At 41.7% G+C, this 17,158-nt stretch overlaps 1 protein-coding gene across 2 annotated transcripts; it reads left to right on the forward strand.

Annotated features, from left to right (window-relative positions):
- Positions 1-2,815: 2,815 nt before the first annotated feature.
- On the forward strand, positions 2,816-5,827 carry her9 (hairy-related 9). Of its 2 annotated transcripts, none has more exons than XM_061977088.1 (4): positions 2,816-3,360; positions 3,462-3,557; positions 3,635-3,722; positions 4,892-5,827. In XM_061977088.1, the coding sequence occupies exons 1-4, from the start codon at positions 3,253-3,255 to the stop codon at positions 5,458-5,460; spliced, it is 861 nt and encodes a 286-aa protein (XP_061833072.1). In that variant the 5' UTR covers positions 2,816-3,252; the 3' UTR covers positions 5,461-5,827. The 2 variants fall into 2 exon arrangements, with proteins under 2 accessions (XP_061833072.1, XP_061833064.1); XM_061977080.2 differs by having other exon boundaries at positions 2,826-3,360; positions 4,889-5,827.
- Positions 5,828-17,158: the final 11,331 nt, after the last annotated feature.

Below are 17,158 nucleotides of genomic sequence, written 5' to 3' on the forward strand. Positions count from 1 at the left end.
TGTGTATATGTGTGCGTTTTTGTACACTTTATGGAAAGTTGATGTACACGACAATAACTTTTTTGTAGTTTTGCACGCTTTTGTATAAAGACTTTGAATATTCGTCTCCTTGTGACTATGTTTAAATGTGCTAGTATCGGCGCGTGCAACATGTATATGTATATGTATATATGTGTATATATACATACTGTATGTGTATATATATGTATATAAATATGTATGTTTATGAATGTGCATTTATGTGTATACCCGTATATATGTGTACATATGTACATACAGTACGTGTATATATGTGTGTATATATGTATATATGTTTATTTATACATATTTGTGTGTATATGTGTGCGTTTGTGTACACCTCATGGAAAGTTGATGTACGACAATAACTTTTTTTGCAGTTTTGCACGTTTTTGTATAAAGACTTTGAATATTCGTCTCCTCGTGACTATACTTAAATGTGCTAGTATTGGTATGTATGTATGTGTATACAGGTAAAAGCCAGTAAATTAGAATATTTTGAAAAACTTGATTTATTTCAGTAATTGCATTCAAAAGGTGTAACTTGTACATTATATTTATTCATTGCACACAGACTGATGCATTCAAATGTTTATTTCATTTAATTTTGATGATTTGAAGTGGCAACAAATGAAAATCCAAAATTCCGTGTGTCACAAAATTAGAATATTACTTAAGGCTAATACAAAAAAGGGATTTTTAGAAATGTTGGCCAACTGAAAAGTATGAAAATGAAAAATATGAGCATGTACAATACTCAATACTTGGTTGGAGCTCCTTTTGCCTCAATTACTGCGTTAATGCGGCGTGGCATGGAGTCGATGAGTTTCTGGCACTGCTCAGGTGTTATGAGAGCCCAGGTTGCTCTGATAGTGGCCTTCAACTCTTCTGCGTTTTTGGGTCTGGCATTCTGCATCTTCCTTTTCACAATACCCCACAGACTTTCTATGGGGCTAAGGTCAGGGGAGTTGGCGGGCCAATTTAGAACAGAAATACCATGGTCCGTAAACCAGGCACGGGTAGATTTTGCGCTGTGTGCAGGCGCCAAGTCCTGTTGGAACTTGAAATCTCCATCTCCATAGAGCAGGTCAGCAGCAGGAAGCATGAAGTGCTCTAAAACTTGCTGGTAGACGGCTGCGTTGACCCTGGATCTCAGGAAACAGAGTGGACCGACACCAGCAGATGACATGGCACCCCAAACCATCACTGATGGTGGAAACTTTACACTAGACTTCAGGCAACGTGGATCCTGTGCCTCTCCTGTCTTCCTCCAGACTCAGGGACCTCGATTTCCAAAGGAAATGCAAAATTTGCATGGTTAGGGACGGCGTGGCGCAGTGGAAGAGTGGCCGTGCGCGACCCGAGGGTCCCTGGTTCAATCCCCACCTAGTACCAACCTTGTCATGTCCGTTGTGTCCTGAGCAAGACACTTCACCCTTGCTCCTGATGGGTGCTGGTAGTGCCTTGCATGGCAGCTCCCTCCATCAGTGTGTGAATGTGTGTGTGAATAGGTAAATGTGGAAGTAGTGTCAAAGCGCTTTGAGTACCTTGAAGGTAGAAAAGCGCTATACAAGTACAACCCATTTATTTAAGTTACACCTTTTGAATGCAATTACTGAAATAAATCAAGTTTTTCAAAATATTCTAATTTACTGGCTTTTACCTGTATACAGTATGTATATATATATATACATATATAATAATGTATGTTTATGTATGTGTATATATGTGCATATGTGTATATATGTGTACATGTGTATATACGTGTGTATATATATGTATATATGTATACATATATGTGTGTATATGTGTGCGTTTTTGTACACCTTATGGAAAATTGATGTACACGACAAGAACTTTTTTTGTAGTTTTGCACGCTTTTGTATAAAGACTTTGAATATTCGTCTCCTCGTGACTACATTTATCGGCACGTGCAACAAATATATGTATATATACATACTGTATATATATATATATATATATATATGCAAATATATGTTTATGTATGTGTATATCTGTACATATGTGCACATATGTATATACAGAATGTGTATATATGTGTGTGTTTGTGTAGATATGTGTGTATAGACGTGTATATATGTTTATGTATACATATATGTGTGCATTTTTGTACACAAGTTGATGTACACGAAAATAACATTTTTTTTTTGTAGTTTTGCACACTTTTGTACTAAGACTTGGAATATTTCCGACTATATTTAAATGTGCTCGCACCGGCGCGTGCAACAAGTATATCCAAGTCTCGTGGCACACCGCACCACCCTCCTTCCTCTCACCCTTCCCCTCCCTTTTTTCTTTTTTTTTTTTTTTTCTTTTCCTGCGCCCCCGCTCTCCGGGATGATTGATATACGTGGGGGTGAGCGGGAGGGGGGAGGGGGGAGGGCTTTTAGGGGAGCCAATGGGAGTGTCCTGTGTGCCTCATTTGCATAACGTGGTCGCACGCCATTGGCTGAGTGCGTGCTGCTTGAGAAAGCTTCTCGCGTGCCATCACACGACGCCGCACGCCCGGAAGTAGTCGTAAAAAATAAAAGTTGTGTACTTAAGGCGAAACCGGTTTTGCTGAAAGTGTGTTTGGGTGTGTATATATATATATATATATATATATATATATATATATATTTTTTTTTTTAATATATAAATATATATATTTTTTATATAACAAACATATAACATACTGATAAAGGTATTTTTGTTCCACAAGCCGACTACTTTTTTTTTTTTTTTTTTTTTTTTTTAATTATTTATTATTTTATTTTTTTGTAGTTAAAGTTGAAGGCAAACATCCAAGCGCATTCCCCCGGCTTATCCTCGCCACCTCCCCGAGCCTGCCGCACAGCCGCTCGCCCTGCTTGTGTTGTCCTTCCCCGCGGGGCTGATTGAGCAGCGCGTGACTGACGGCCCGCAGAGCGTTGGCCAATCAGCGGCCGGCCTCGCGCCCAGCGGGCCGAGCCGCGCCCCCATTGGCTGAGCGGAGTGTGGGAAAGAATGCAGAGAGGGTTTCACACGAAGTGGGAGCACGCGCGCCGCCTATAAGTAGATCCGTGGCGCGTGTCGGCGGCACAAGTGAAGACGCGGACAACCTCGCGACTCGACACACTGATAACAGGAAATCATTATTTTTGCTGGACCGCCATTCATTTTTTTTTTTTTTTTTTTCCTGAGAGGATTTATTGATTTTTTTTCCACGCGTTGTCTATATTTCCACCCACGACCATGCCGGCTGATACTATGGAAAAGCAGACCGGATCCCCAATGGCTGGCGCCCCTGCGAACGGATCGCACACCCCAGACAAGCCAAAAAACGCCAGTGAGCATAGAAAGGTAAATAACACTCATTTTTCACATGCAACCTGTGCATTAATTATATATTATTATAAGAACTTTTATCATTTTTTAAAACACTTTTTCTTCCCCCTTTGCAGTCATCCAAGCCCATCATGGAAAAAAGGCGCAGAGCAAGAATCAACGAAAGCCTCGGTCAGCTCAAAACGCTCATCCTTGACGCACTTAAGAAAGATGTAAGCTTGATTGGTCGTTGAGAAAATATAAATAATGAAATTGGATCAGCGTTAAACTTAAGCATGCTCCTCTGCAGAGCTCCAGACACTCCAAGCTGGAGAAGGCAGACATCCTGGAGATGACAGTGAAACACCTGAGGAACCTGCAGCGCGTCCAAATGAGTGGTAAGTTGAGTCAAATGTGATTATGATTAGGAATTAGGGCTTTTAAAGCAAGTTATGGTTTATTGTTTACGTTTATTTTGAACTTGCGTACAGAATTTCCCAGTTTCTCTTCTCAGCATGTTTGAAATGTGGTAGGAAGTGAAGTGAATTATACTTATATAGCGCTTTTCTCTAGTGACTCAAAGTGCTTTGCATAGTGAAACCCAATATCTAAGTTACATTTAAACCAGTGTGGGTGGCACTGGGAGCGTCTTGCCCAGTGACTAGGATGGCAGAAGCGGGGATCGAACCTGGAACCCTCAAGTTGCTGGCACGGCCGAGCTATACCGCCCGGTTGATAGGAAGAAGCAGAGTGTATTGAATCCTACCCCCTTTTCTGTTTTGTGGCAATTACTCACATATATTTTCACTTCCTGTTTATTGTTTATTGTTTGTTGTTTATTGAGTATCCCCATTAGGGCTAGTCTTCCTGGGGTCCCTTTCAAAAGTTCAAAGTAAAATAATAATACACAGATCCAGTTACAAAACATACACAGATCCAGTTACAAATAAAAGAAAGGAAAAAGAAAATGAGGATTCTCAAAATAATAAAATAAACATAACAGTACACAGATCCAGTTACAGAATATACACAAATCCAGTTACAATAAAAGAAAGGAAATAGAAAAAGAGAGAAAAAAAAAAGTTCTCAAACTGATAACATGAAAGAGAAATTCTTAAGTCTAAAAAGTGACTTTACATGTTTCCTTAATGCTTGTTTTACTGGGAATAGTCCTAATATTTAAATGAAGAGTACTCCATAATGAAATGCTGTGCTTTTCATTAACTTAGTTCTTGGTCGTGGTAATGCAAGTAGACCTTGAGTTAAAGCTTTGGTACTATAGTGGTGAACATCGGCATCTGCTTAAAAGGAGCTGTATAGGGTACTTGTTCTGAATAATGTTTTGAATAAATAACAATAAACTGTTAGATAATCTATGAATAACCTTCAGCCAGCTAAGACAAGAATGCATTCGGTCCACACTCGATCTATAAGAACAATCAAGAGTAAGTCTAGCTGCCCTATTTTGAGCTGTTCTCAGTTTTTACACAGTTTACTCCAAAAATATTAAACTTAATGGTTTAAGAGTGAATGCATCACTAATGTTGTTTCCTCCTTTCTTCAGCAGCTCTCTCTCCAGACGCCAGCGTCCTCGGCAAATACAGAGCCGGATTCAACGAGTGCATGAATGAAGTCACCCGCTTCCTGTCCACCTCCGAGGGGGTGAACGTGGAGGTGAGGTCCAGGCTGCTCAACCACTTGTCCAGCTGCATGGGTCAGATGATGGCCATCAACTATCCGCAGCAGCAGCAAAGTTCCCCCCAGCAGGCCCACCTGGGCCAACCCCTCCACGTGCAACTCCCCTCCACCCTGCCCATCAGCCCCGCCATGGCCTCCAAACTCAGCCCGGCGGAGGCAGCCTCCCCGAAGGTGTTCGGCGGCTTTCAACTGGTGCCGGCGTCCGATGGACAGTTTGCGTTCTTGATCCCCAACCCCGCGTTTGCAGCCGCCACAGCCCCGGTTATACCCCTGTATGCGAACGCGGGGCTGCCCTTGGCGGTCAACGGGCCTTCGGCACCCACCGCCGCGTCGCCAGTCCACGGTATGACGTCGTTCTCCGGGGGGTCCCAGGCAGTCAGCCCGGTGGGAGTGAGCCCTGGCTCGGACAGCGGCGAGGCTGTCTGGCGTCCCTGGTAGCGCCTCCTTGGCAAGTTAGTGGATGCAACGAAAACCAGGAACTGTGGGACTGCCGGCTGCTATATGAGGATCCAACCTGGGACTTTTAATGCTTCAGGACCTCGAACAACGTTTTTGTTTCGTTTTATGGAACAGAGAGCCCTTAGATGGCTCAATTAAAACAACTACCTATTCCAACATTTGGATTTGGGTGTTAAACAATGTGTACATACAGAAAAGATGATTTATAGGAGTTTTTGCTATAAAGTATACTTTCTATCAAAAGGTTTAGTTTTGTACATTATACCAAAGTTGTCTTTTATATGTTTTCTTGCTTGTGTTTTCAAGAAAAAAAAACTGGGTGATTGCCTGGTGTTTGATTAATAAATAATGCAAAAATACACTTTTCATGTCTACAGTCCATTTTTGTCAAAAAAACACATGTTGACAGACAAGCCCAAACATAATCCTAACACAAAAAGATGAGGATTTTTTTTTTATTCTCCAATTTAAACTGGCAATCTTTCAGGCATGTTTGGCGGGAGTTCTTCACATCTGGCGTGGATTTTGTTTTCTCTCTCTCTCTCTCCCTCTCTCTTTCTCTCTCCCCTGCATAGAGGTAATTACAAGTTCTAAAGGGGCTCTCATCCCGTATGCAGCGGGATCTTGGAGAAGTCCTAAAGTCTATTCATGAGCCTGGGAAATATGTGCTCAGGGGTTAATGTCACTAAACAGATTGCCCCAGAGAAAGGAGAATATGGAAGGATCCTCTCTGCCTTTTGTCTGCCAATTGTTTCGATTCCACTCCCTTACAAGCAGTGGGCTTGCACATCAAAGGGGAGAAAAAAAAACCCTAGCAAATTTGTTTAGACCTATGCTGAGCACTGTAATGTTGGATACTGTGGTGCATGGGTTTGATCTCCTTTCAAATGCGACCGGATGGATCCTGGATCCCTTTATAAGTTATAGTCTGCCAATTGTTCAATTATACTCCCTTCAAGCAGTGCTTGCACTAGGGTTGTATGGTATAGTACCGCAATACTAATGAATCATATTCAGTACTATACCGCCTCTAAAAAGTACCGGACTTGGTATCGGATTGATACCCAAATTTGTGGTATCATCCAAAACTAATGTAAAGTATCCAAACAACAGAATAATAAGTAATTATTACATTTTACCAGAAGTGTAGATAGAACATGTAAAAAGAGAAAATAACCAGATATTAACAGTAAATGCACAAGTGGATTAATAATTCATGTTTACAGCTTGTCCCTGATAATGTTGACAAAATAATAGAATGATAAATGACACAATATGTTACTGCATAAGTCAGCAGCTAAATTAGGAGCCTTTGTTTGCTTACTTACTACTAAAAGACAAGTTGTCTCGTGTGTTCACTATTTTATTTAAGGACACAATTGCAATAAGAAACATATATTTAATGTACCGTAAGATTTTTTTGTTAAAATAAAGCCAATAATGCAATTTTTTGTGGTCCCGTATTATATAGAAAAGTATCGAAAAGTACCGAAAAGTATCGAATTACATTTTGGTACCGGTACCAAAATATTAGTATCGGGACAACACTAGCTTGCACCTTAAGGGGCGGGGGGGTGGGGGGGGTGGGGGGGGGGGGGGATAACTTAACCCAGGAGGCACAAGAAATTAATAGTTGATTATACATACCGTATTTTTCGGAGTATAAGTCGCACCGGAGTATAAGTCGCACCTGCCGAAAATGCATAATAAAAAAGGAAAAAAACCTATATAAGTCGCACTGGAGCCCGGCCAAACTATGAAAAAAACTGCGATTTATAGTCCGAAAAATACGGTACATGCCCTTTAAAACTGACTTTGAAACAACATTGCAGAATAGTTGTAATTGTAAACATTGATGTCCTACGTTGGATTCCCATTGTTGGTTGGGAAATGACCAAATGTCAATGATCAAATCAACGTCAAAACCCAACATTGATTAAATGTTGTTCCAACGTTAAGTTTGAGTTGCTCAAGGCCAGAACCTAATTCAACAAGTTCTCAACATTGTTTCAATGTCTTGTGCCTGATCTAGTGCACTTTTCCGCACTGGTCCTTGCTCCATTAATGTCTTCTTGTGCGTAACGTATCCAATTCTTGCAGGATAACAGATATGGGCATGCATTTATGTGACATAATTGCATCCGCCAGGACCTCTCACTTAAGATTACATTACAGCCTCTCTGTTTTTACCACTGCACCAAGCCAAGTCATGTCAACCGATGCGTAAAATGTACTTATTGCAGTTTTTTCCACACTCGTGAGTGGTGCAAATCATCTGCATTTTTATTTTTTTATTTTTTTACAGTTGGACTATGTTTGCAATTTCGTGCGGTTACATTCTCACTTTGCTTATCCGGTGCCAGCCGGTGCCCTGCAGATGACACCATGTCTAAATGACGCACCAAAACTCCCCTTTCTCGGAGCTGCTTAGACTGCGCTGTGTAAAGTAGTCACACTCAAACAGCAGTTGGCAGCGTGTGCAGCCTCTGCGGTTTTTCCTGACTGCCTGCGCGTCTGAGTCAATAGTTCAGAGATGCCTTTGAGGAGCTGAGGTCGTGAGAACCGAGCGAACTAGTCCGCCTGTGGTCGGGCACCGGGCCAGCCAGTAAATCCCCGCCGGCGTGTGGAGGTGAGGAGGCGGACGCCCAGAAGCAAGCCTCACACACACACAGGAGTCCGGTGAGGGGTGGGGGGAATGACTCAGGTGGGAGGAGTGAAGTGTTAAAACAAGTTGAGTCAGTCCTTTCTAAATCTGTGAAATGTTAGTGCAAGAAAGGGCTTATTGTTATGTATGCGGGATAAGGATATTTTATGATTATCATGGTGAGGTCGCCTAATTTCGAGCGGGAAAACCCTTCCCGAGATGATGAAAAGGATTCCTCTGCAGGGCTGAATGTCCCTCGGGGACGTGACCATCGCATCCCTTGGGAGCAGTCGCTATTGAGCTGAGGGGGTGGGTAGGGAAGGGGTCGCCGGAGAAGCCACAATCTATCATTCTCATTAGCGACTGAATGGCAAGGCAACGCGCGCACCAAGTTGCCGCCAAACATCCAGCATCAAATCTCCCTCCAAAATGTACAATTGCCATTGTTGTAAAGACGGGGCTGTGTTTATAGGCAGCACTTTAGCGCTTTTGGTATGCAAGTTGTCCTGCCACACAATGGCAAGAGCGGGGCAGGCGCTAATGCACCAGCACTAAAAGGTCTCCTCATTCATTTTGGTGTTAAAGTCAATCATTCAATCATTAGCTCATGTGTACGTATAAATGTCAGCACCTGGATTTAACTAAGCAAATAAGAACCTCCTATTAAAGTTCAAGTTAAAGGGGAACATTATCACAATTTCAGAATTGTTAAAACCATTAAAAATCAGTTCCCAGTGGCTTATTATATTTTTCAAAGTTTTTTTCAAAATTTTACCCATCACGCAATGTCCCTAAAAAAAGCTTCAAAGTGCCTGATTTTAACCACCCGTCCATTTTCCTGTGACATCACATAGTGAAGCCAACACAAACAAACACGGCGGAAAGAACTGCAAGGTATAGCGACATTAGCTCGGATTCAGACTCGGATTTCAGCGGCTTAAGCGATTCAACAGATTACGCATGTATTGAAACGGATGGTTGTAGTGTGGAGGCAGGTAGCGAAAACGAAATTGAAGAAGAAACTGAAGCTATTGAGCCATATCGGTTTGAACCGTATGCAAGCGAAACCGACGAAAACAACACGACAGCCAGCGACACGGGAGAAAGCGAGGACGAATTCGGCGATCGCCTTCTAACCAACGATTGGTATGTGTTTGTTTGGCATTAAAGGAAACTAACAACTATGAACTAGGTTTACAGCATATGAAATACATTTGGCAACAACATGCACTTTGAGAGTGCAGACAGCCCAATTTTCATCAATTAATATATTCTGTAGACATACCCTCATGTCAGCAGGCCAGGGAAGCTAGGGTCGATATTCTTCTCTTGATCATCTTCGGGACGGTGTGAGCCAAGACATCCAGGGGGTTTAGCTCGCTCGTCTGCGGGAACAAACTGCCGCCATTGCTTGCCGTGCTACCGAGGTCCTTTGTCCCTGAATTGCTCACACACTCCGGCAGATTCAATGGGGGTCTGGCGGCAGATTTCTTTGACTTTATCGTTGGAAATGCATCTGCTTTGAGTGTCGCAGGATATCCACACATTCTTGCCATCTCTGTCGTAGCATAGCTTTTGTCGGTAAAGTGTGCGGAACAAACGTCCAATTTCTTGCCACTTTCGCATCTTTGGGCCACTGGTGCAACTTGAATCCGTCCCTGTTTGTGTTGTTACACCCTCCGACAACACACCGACGAGGCATGATGTCTCCAAGGTACGGAAAACAGTCGAAAAAACGGAAAATAACAGAGCTGATTTGACTCGGTGTTTGAGAAAAGGGCGGATTGCTTCCTGATGTGACGTCACGAAGTGACGTCATCGCTCCGAGAGCGAATATTAGAAAGGCGTTTAATTCGCCAAAATTCACCTATTTAGAGTTCAGAAATCGGTTAAAAAAATATATGGTCTTTTTTCTGCAACATCAAGGTATATATTGACGCTTACATAGGTCTGGTGATAATGTTCCCCTTTAAAGTACCAATGATTGTCACACACACACTAGGTGTGGTGGGATTATTCTCTGCATTTGACCCATCACCATTGATCACCCCCTGGGAGGCGAGGGGAGCAATGAGCAGCAGCGGTGGCCGCGCCCGGGAATCATTTTTGGTGATTTAACCCCCAATTCCAACCCTTGATGCTGAGTGCCAAGCAGGGAGGTAATGGGTCCCATTTTTATAGTCTTTGGTATGACTCACGACCTACCGATCTCAGGGCAGACACTCTAACCACTAACTAATTGAATAGATTACGAGTGTTATATCGCAGTTAATTTTACTATAGTAACGAGTAGGAGTGTAACGATTGATCTATATGTCAATAGATGGATTTATACTCTGGAGCGACTTATGTGTGAAATTCTTAACACATTACCGTAACATTTTAGGGATGTCCGATAATGGCTTTTTGCCAATATCCGATATTCCGATATTGTCCAACTCTTTAATTACCGATACCGATATCAACCGATACCGATATCAACCAATATATATAGTCGTGGAATTAACACATTATTATGCCTAATTTGGACAACCAGGTATGGTGAAGATAAGGTATTTTTAAAAAAATTAATAAAATAAAATAAAAACATTTACATAAAATCTAGTAATTAATGAAAATGAGTAAAATTAACTTTAAAGGTTAGTACTATTAGTGGACCAGCAGCACGCACAATCATGTGTGCTTACGGACTGTATCCCTGCAGACTGTATTGATATATATTGATATATAATGTAGGAACCAGAATATTAATAACAGAAAGAAACAACCCTTTTGTGTGAATGAGTGTAAATGGGGGAGGGAGGTTTTTTGGGTTGGTTAGAACGAATGTACGATGTATGTTTAACATCTTAGCATTCATGTACTTATTATACATTGAAATTTTCTCCTACTATCATTTTGGTCAAAAGTAATATTGTCTCTGTGGTATTTTGTTGCATCTTCAAGTTATCACAAATTTAATTATACAACGTTTTATCAAATTCAAAATAAAAACTTGTAAAAATTGATTGGACAACGTTGCGACAATTTTTCCCAATACGGAAAACCATTGCATCTTATAGAGAATGTCTCATTTGCGCCCCATGTGGTGAAATCTATTAAAATTAGGGGGTCCCAAAAAGGAGGGATTTTTCAAACTGACTGTGTGTGTTTTAAAAGTGATTCACCTCCGGTCAACATATGAAATAACAAGTGTGTGTACACATTTGAAGTGCTCCCCATCTGGCCAACATATGTAATACTAAACAAGTGTGTGTAAGAAATAGAAATGCGCCCCCTTTGGCCAAAATTAATAAGATAAATATGTATTTAGAGATATACTGTAATAACTTGAAACAAATAATGAAGATTAAAAACCAATTACAAATCAAAAAATAAATAAATAATAATGATTAACTAAAAGCTCACCTTTTTTATATTTGCATAGTATGTATATATATTATTAATGTTGTAAATACAAATCTTTATATATCTAGAAACGGTGGTCCTAAAGAGGTAGACAAGGTGAATTTGAAGTGCTCCCCCTCTGGCCAACATATGTAATAACAAGTGTGTGTAAGAAAATGAAATGCGTCCCCTTCGGCCAAAATTCATTAAAAAAATTTTTTTTTTAAATATGTATACAGAGACATACTGTAATAACTTCAAGTAAATAATGAAGATTAAAAACCAATTACAAAATAATTTTTTTTTATAAAAAAAAATTAACAATGTATAAATTATTATTGTTGTAAATACAAATCTTTATATATCTAGAGAGGGTGGTTCTAAAGAGGTAGGCGTTATTCGGCGGTCTCAAGAAGGTAACAAATACAAGAATGCGTGTGTGTGCATGTGTGTGTGTATGTGTGTATGTGTGTATGTGTGTGTGTGTGTGTGTGTGTGTGTGTGTGTGTGCTACAGGCACCGTTTGGAAACAATTAAGGTATTTAAAATAAACATTTACACAATTGTTCTATGTAAATATCTCATTTCACAACGTACTGGTATATATTTGTGGCTTATACTCCCGTGCAGTTAATATATAAAAAAAAACATATTATTCTTCCAAAATTTAGTGGGTGCAGTTTATATACCGGTGCGGTTTATAGTCCGGAAAATACAATATGTCATATTTCTTAGCTGTTTGACGGTGGAAATTGATCACTGCTATCTTAAAGTTAGCATCATAACCCCCCGGCCCCTCTGTTGCTAACATTTCAGACACTTTTTTTAGTGTGTCTGTGCTGTGACTATATCTCTCAAGGTCAGTGGTCACTGGTGTGTCTGTGTTAATAGGTCTCCGTGTGGGAGTGACCAAAAGAAAAGCTCTGACTGACTTGCGGAAAAGTTGTTTGGTGCCACCAGTTGGTTTGCATGTGCAAATATCCAGACCCTGAATAAAAGATGAGCCGTAATTTTCAGACTCAAATCTTATATTTAAATTTAAATTTCAACAATATGTTAAACTTCCGGTTCTTACGCAGGTCAAATGTGTATTCTAATGGCTATAACTATACTTTGTATTTGGATTTTATAAGGTACAGTGCATCTGGAAAGTATTCACAGTTCTTCACCTTTCCCACATGTTGCAGCCTTATTAATAAATTAAATTAATTAATTGTTGTCCTCAAACTTCTACACACAATACCCAATAATGACAATGGGAAAACTTTTTATTTATTTATTTATTTTAAATAAATAACATTTTGCAAATGTATTAAAAAAAAAAAAATCACATGTACACAACTATTCACATGCAGCCTTGGCTTAATACTTTTTATGAAAACCAACACTTCCCATTCAAGCTGATGGAGCTCGAAAGGTGCTGCAAAGAGGAATGGGTGAAACTGCTCAAAGATAGGTGTGACCAGCTTGTGACATCCTATTCAAAAATACTTGAGGCTGTAATTGCTGCCAAAGGAGCATCAACAGAATGTTGCGTAAAGGCTGTGATTACTTATGTACATGCGATTTTACTCGTTTGAACACATTTGCAAAATAAAAATAAAAAGCTTCACATTTTCATTACGGGGTATTGTCAGTTGATTTTTGAGGACAAAAATGAAATTATTTCATTTTGGAATAAGGCAGTGACATAAAGTGTTTACTTATGTACAGTCGTGGTCAAAAGTTTACATACACTTGTAAAGAACATACTGTCATGGCTGTCTTGAGTTTCCAATAATTTCTACAACTCTCATCTTTTTGGTGATAGAGTGATTGGAGCACATACTTGTTGGTCACAAAAAAAACCTTCATGAAGTTTGGTTCTTTTATGAATTTATTATGGGTCTACTGAAAATGTGACCAAATTTGCTGGGTCAAAAGTATACATACAGCAATGTTAATATTTGGTTACATGTCCCTTGGCAAGTTTCACTGCAATAAGGCGCTTTTGGTAGCCATCCACAAGCTTCTGGCAAGCTTCTGGTTGAATTTTTGACCACTCCTCTTGACAAAATTGGTGCAGTTCAGCTAAATTTGTTGGTTTTCTGACATGGACTTGTTTCTTCAGCATTGTCCACACGTTTAAGTCAGGACTTTGGGAAAGCCATTCTAAAACCTTAATTCTAGCCTGATTTAGCCATTCCTTTACCACTTTTGACGTGTGTTTGGGGTCATTGTCCTGTTGGAACACCCAACTGCGCCCAAGACCTAACCTCCGGGCTGATGATTTTAGGTTATCCTGAAGAATTTGGAGGTAATCCTCCTTTTTCATTGTCCCATTTACTCTCTGTAAAGCACCAGTTCCATTGGCAGCAAAACAGACCCAGAGCATAATACTACCACCACCATTCTTGACGGTAGGTATGGTGTTTCTGGGATTAAAGGCCTTACCTTTTCTCCTCCAAACATATTGCTGGGTATTGTGGCCAAACAGCTCAATTTTTGTTTCATCTGACCACAGAACTTTCCTCTAGAAGGTCTTATCTTTGTCCATGGGATGTCATGATGTCAACTTCATGAATGTTTTTTGTGACCAACAAACCTAAAATCATCAGCCCGGAGGTTGGGTCTTGGGCGCAGTTGGGTGTTTCAACAGGACAATGACCCCAAAGACACATCAAAAGTGGTAAATAATTGGCTAAATCAGGCTAGAATTAAGGTTTTAGAATGGCCTTCCCAAAGTCCTGACTTAAATGTGTGGACAATGCTGAAGAAAGAAGTCCATGTCAGAAAACCAACAAATTTAGCTGATTTGCACCAATTTTGTCAAGAGGAGTGGTCAAAAGTGGAGGAGTTCAAGTACCTCGGAGTCTTGTTCACGAGTGAGGGAAGAGTGGATCGTGAGATCGACAGGCGGATCGGTGCGGCGTCTTCAGTAATGCGGACGCTGTATCGATCCGTTGTGGTGAAGAAGGAGCTGAGCCGGAAGGCAAAGCTCTCAATTTACCGGTCGATCTACGTTTCCATCCTCACCTATGGTCATGAGCTTTGGGTTATGACCGAAAGGACAAGATCACGGGTACAAGCGGCCGAAATGAGTTTCCTCCGCCGGGTGGCGGGGCTCTCCCTTAGAGATAGGGTGAGAAGCTCTGCCATCCGGGGGGAGCTCAAAGTAAAGCTGCTGCTCCTCCGCATCGAGAGGAGCCAGATGAGGTGGTTCGGGCATCTGGTCAGGATGCCACCCGAGCGCCTCCCTAAGGAGGTGTTTAGGGCATGTCCGACCGGTAGGAGGCCACGAGGAAGACCCAGGACACGTTGGGAAGACTATGTCTCCCGGCTGGCCTGGGAACGCCTCGGGATCCCCCGGGAGGAGCTGGACGAAGTGGCTGGGGAGAGGGAAGTCTGGGCTTCCCTGCTTAGGCTGCTGCCCCCGCGACCCGACCTCGGATAAGCGGAAGAAGATGGATGGATGGATGGATGGAGTGGTCAAAAATTCAAGCAGAAGCTTGCCAGAAGTTTGTGGATGGCTGCCAAAAAGCGCCTTATTGCAGTGAAACTTGCCAAGGGACATGTAACAAAATATTAGCATTGCTGTATGTATACTTTTGACCCAGCAGATTTGCTCACATTTTCAGTAGACCCATAATAAATTCATAAAAGAAAAAAAAGCTTCTCATTTTCCTTATGAGGTATTGACTATAGATTTTTGAGGACAAAAATTAACTTATTCAATTTTAGAATAAGGCTGTAACATAAAATGTGGAAAAAGTGAAGCGCTGTGAATAGTTTCCTGGTGCACTGTGTGAACTGGATCCGCTGCAGATCTCTAGCAAAACAACCCCATTCCTTTTCCTTTAAAAATGAACATTCAAGACCATTTTCCTGTTAACACCACATGTTGTGCATGGTTCGTGTCATCAACAGGGGTGTGCAAGTGTCAGTCTGCGTGTGTTCTGGACACCCCTCTTTGCACCTGTTTGTCTTGAGAACCAGAGAAGGCGATATTGTGGATATGGAAGAGGAGCTCGGTAGGCAAACAGCGTTGGTGACGAGTTAAAAAGCTGTTGAAGCTCAGGGAAAGTATAAAAAACATTCCTAATATGCTGCATGTGTGATTTGATGCAGCAACACATGGCGACGGCACTTATTTATTAGTGTCACTTCACATTTCCCGTCTGTCTTTGTATTTATAGCCGGCCAAGGCAGACCGTGGAGGTTACCCGGGGTGGTGGCATCAAGCCTGATCAAATATCACAGTATGCCACTCGGGCTCCAGTCTTTCCCACCACTTGGCGACAGGACGTGTGTCTGAGGTCGGGTTCGGCGTTTCAGCAGGCTTCTCCGCTTTCAGGGCACGAGGCTCGCAGCCTTCTTGCAAGGGCTGCGGATTCCAGCAGAGGAAGTAGAATGTTCGCTTCGCATATAGCGTGCGGTCCCTCCTGAAGTCTTCTTGGTCAGTGTTTTTCAACCTTTTCTGAGCCGAGGCACATTTTTTGCATCGAAAAAATCCCGAGGCACACCACCAGCAGAAAACATTAAAAAATGAAACTCAGCAGCCGATGTTGACAGTAAAAAGTCGTTCTCGCAATTGTTGGATATGAATTCAAACCATAACCAACCATGCATCACTATAGCTCTTGTCTCAAAGTAGGTGTACTGTCACGACCTGTCACATCACGCCGTGACTTATTTGGAGTTTTTTGGTATTCTCCTGTGTGTAGTGTTTTAGTTCTTGTCTTGCACTCCTATTTTGGTGTTGATTGTCATGTCATCAATCAATCAATCAATCAATGTTTATTTATATAGCCCTGAATCACAAGTGTCTCAAAGGGCTGCACAAGCCACAACGACATCCTCGGTACAGAGCCCACGTAAGGGCAAGGAAAACTCACCCCAGTTGGACGTCGATGTGAATGACTATGAGAAACCTTGGAGAGGACCGCATATGTGGGTAACCCCACCCCCCCGCCCCTCTAGGGGAGACCGAAAGCAATGGATGTCGAGTGGGTCTGACATAGTATTGTGAAAGTCCAGTCCATAGTGGATCCAACATAATAGTAAGAGTCCAGTCCATAGTGGGGACAGCAGGAGACCATCCCGAGCGGAGACGGGTCAGCAGCGCAGAGATGTCCCCAACTGATGCACAGGCGAGCGGTCCACCCCGGGTCCCGACTCTGGACAGCCGCACTTCATCCATGGCCACCGGACCTGTGTGTCTCCCCCTCCACAAATGAGAGGGGAGCAGAGGAGAAAGAAAAGAAACGGCAGATCAACTAGTCTAAACAGGGGGTCTATTTAAAGGCTAGAGTACACAAATGAGTTTTAAGATGGGACTTAAAGGCCTACTGAAATGCGATTTTCTTATTTAAACAGGGATAGCAGGTCCATTCTATGTGTCATACTTGATCATTTCGCGATATTGCCATATTTTTGCTGAAAGGATTTAGTAGAGAACATCGACGATAAATTTCGCAACTTTTGGTCGCTGATAAAAAAGCCTTGCCTGTACCGGAAGTAGCAGACGAGTAGCGTGACGTCACAGGTTGTGGAGCTCCTCACATCCGCACATTGTTTACAATCGTGGCCACCAGCAGCGAGAGCGATTCGGACCGAGAACGCGACGATTTCCCCATTAATTTGAGCAAGGATGAAAGATTCGTGGAT

Source organism: Nerophis lumbriciformis, linkage group LG01 (genome assembly GCF_033978685.3).
Source record: "Nerophis lumbriciformis linkage group LG01, RoL_Nlum_v2.1, whole genome shotgun sequence".
Taxonomy (NCBI): Eukaryota; Metazoa; Chordata; class Actinopteri; order Syngnathiformes; family Syngnathidae; genus Nerophis; species Nerophis lumbriciformis.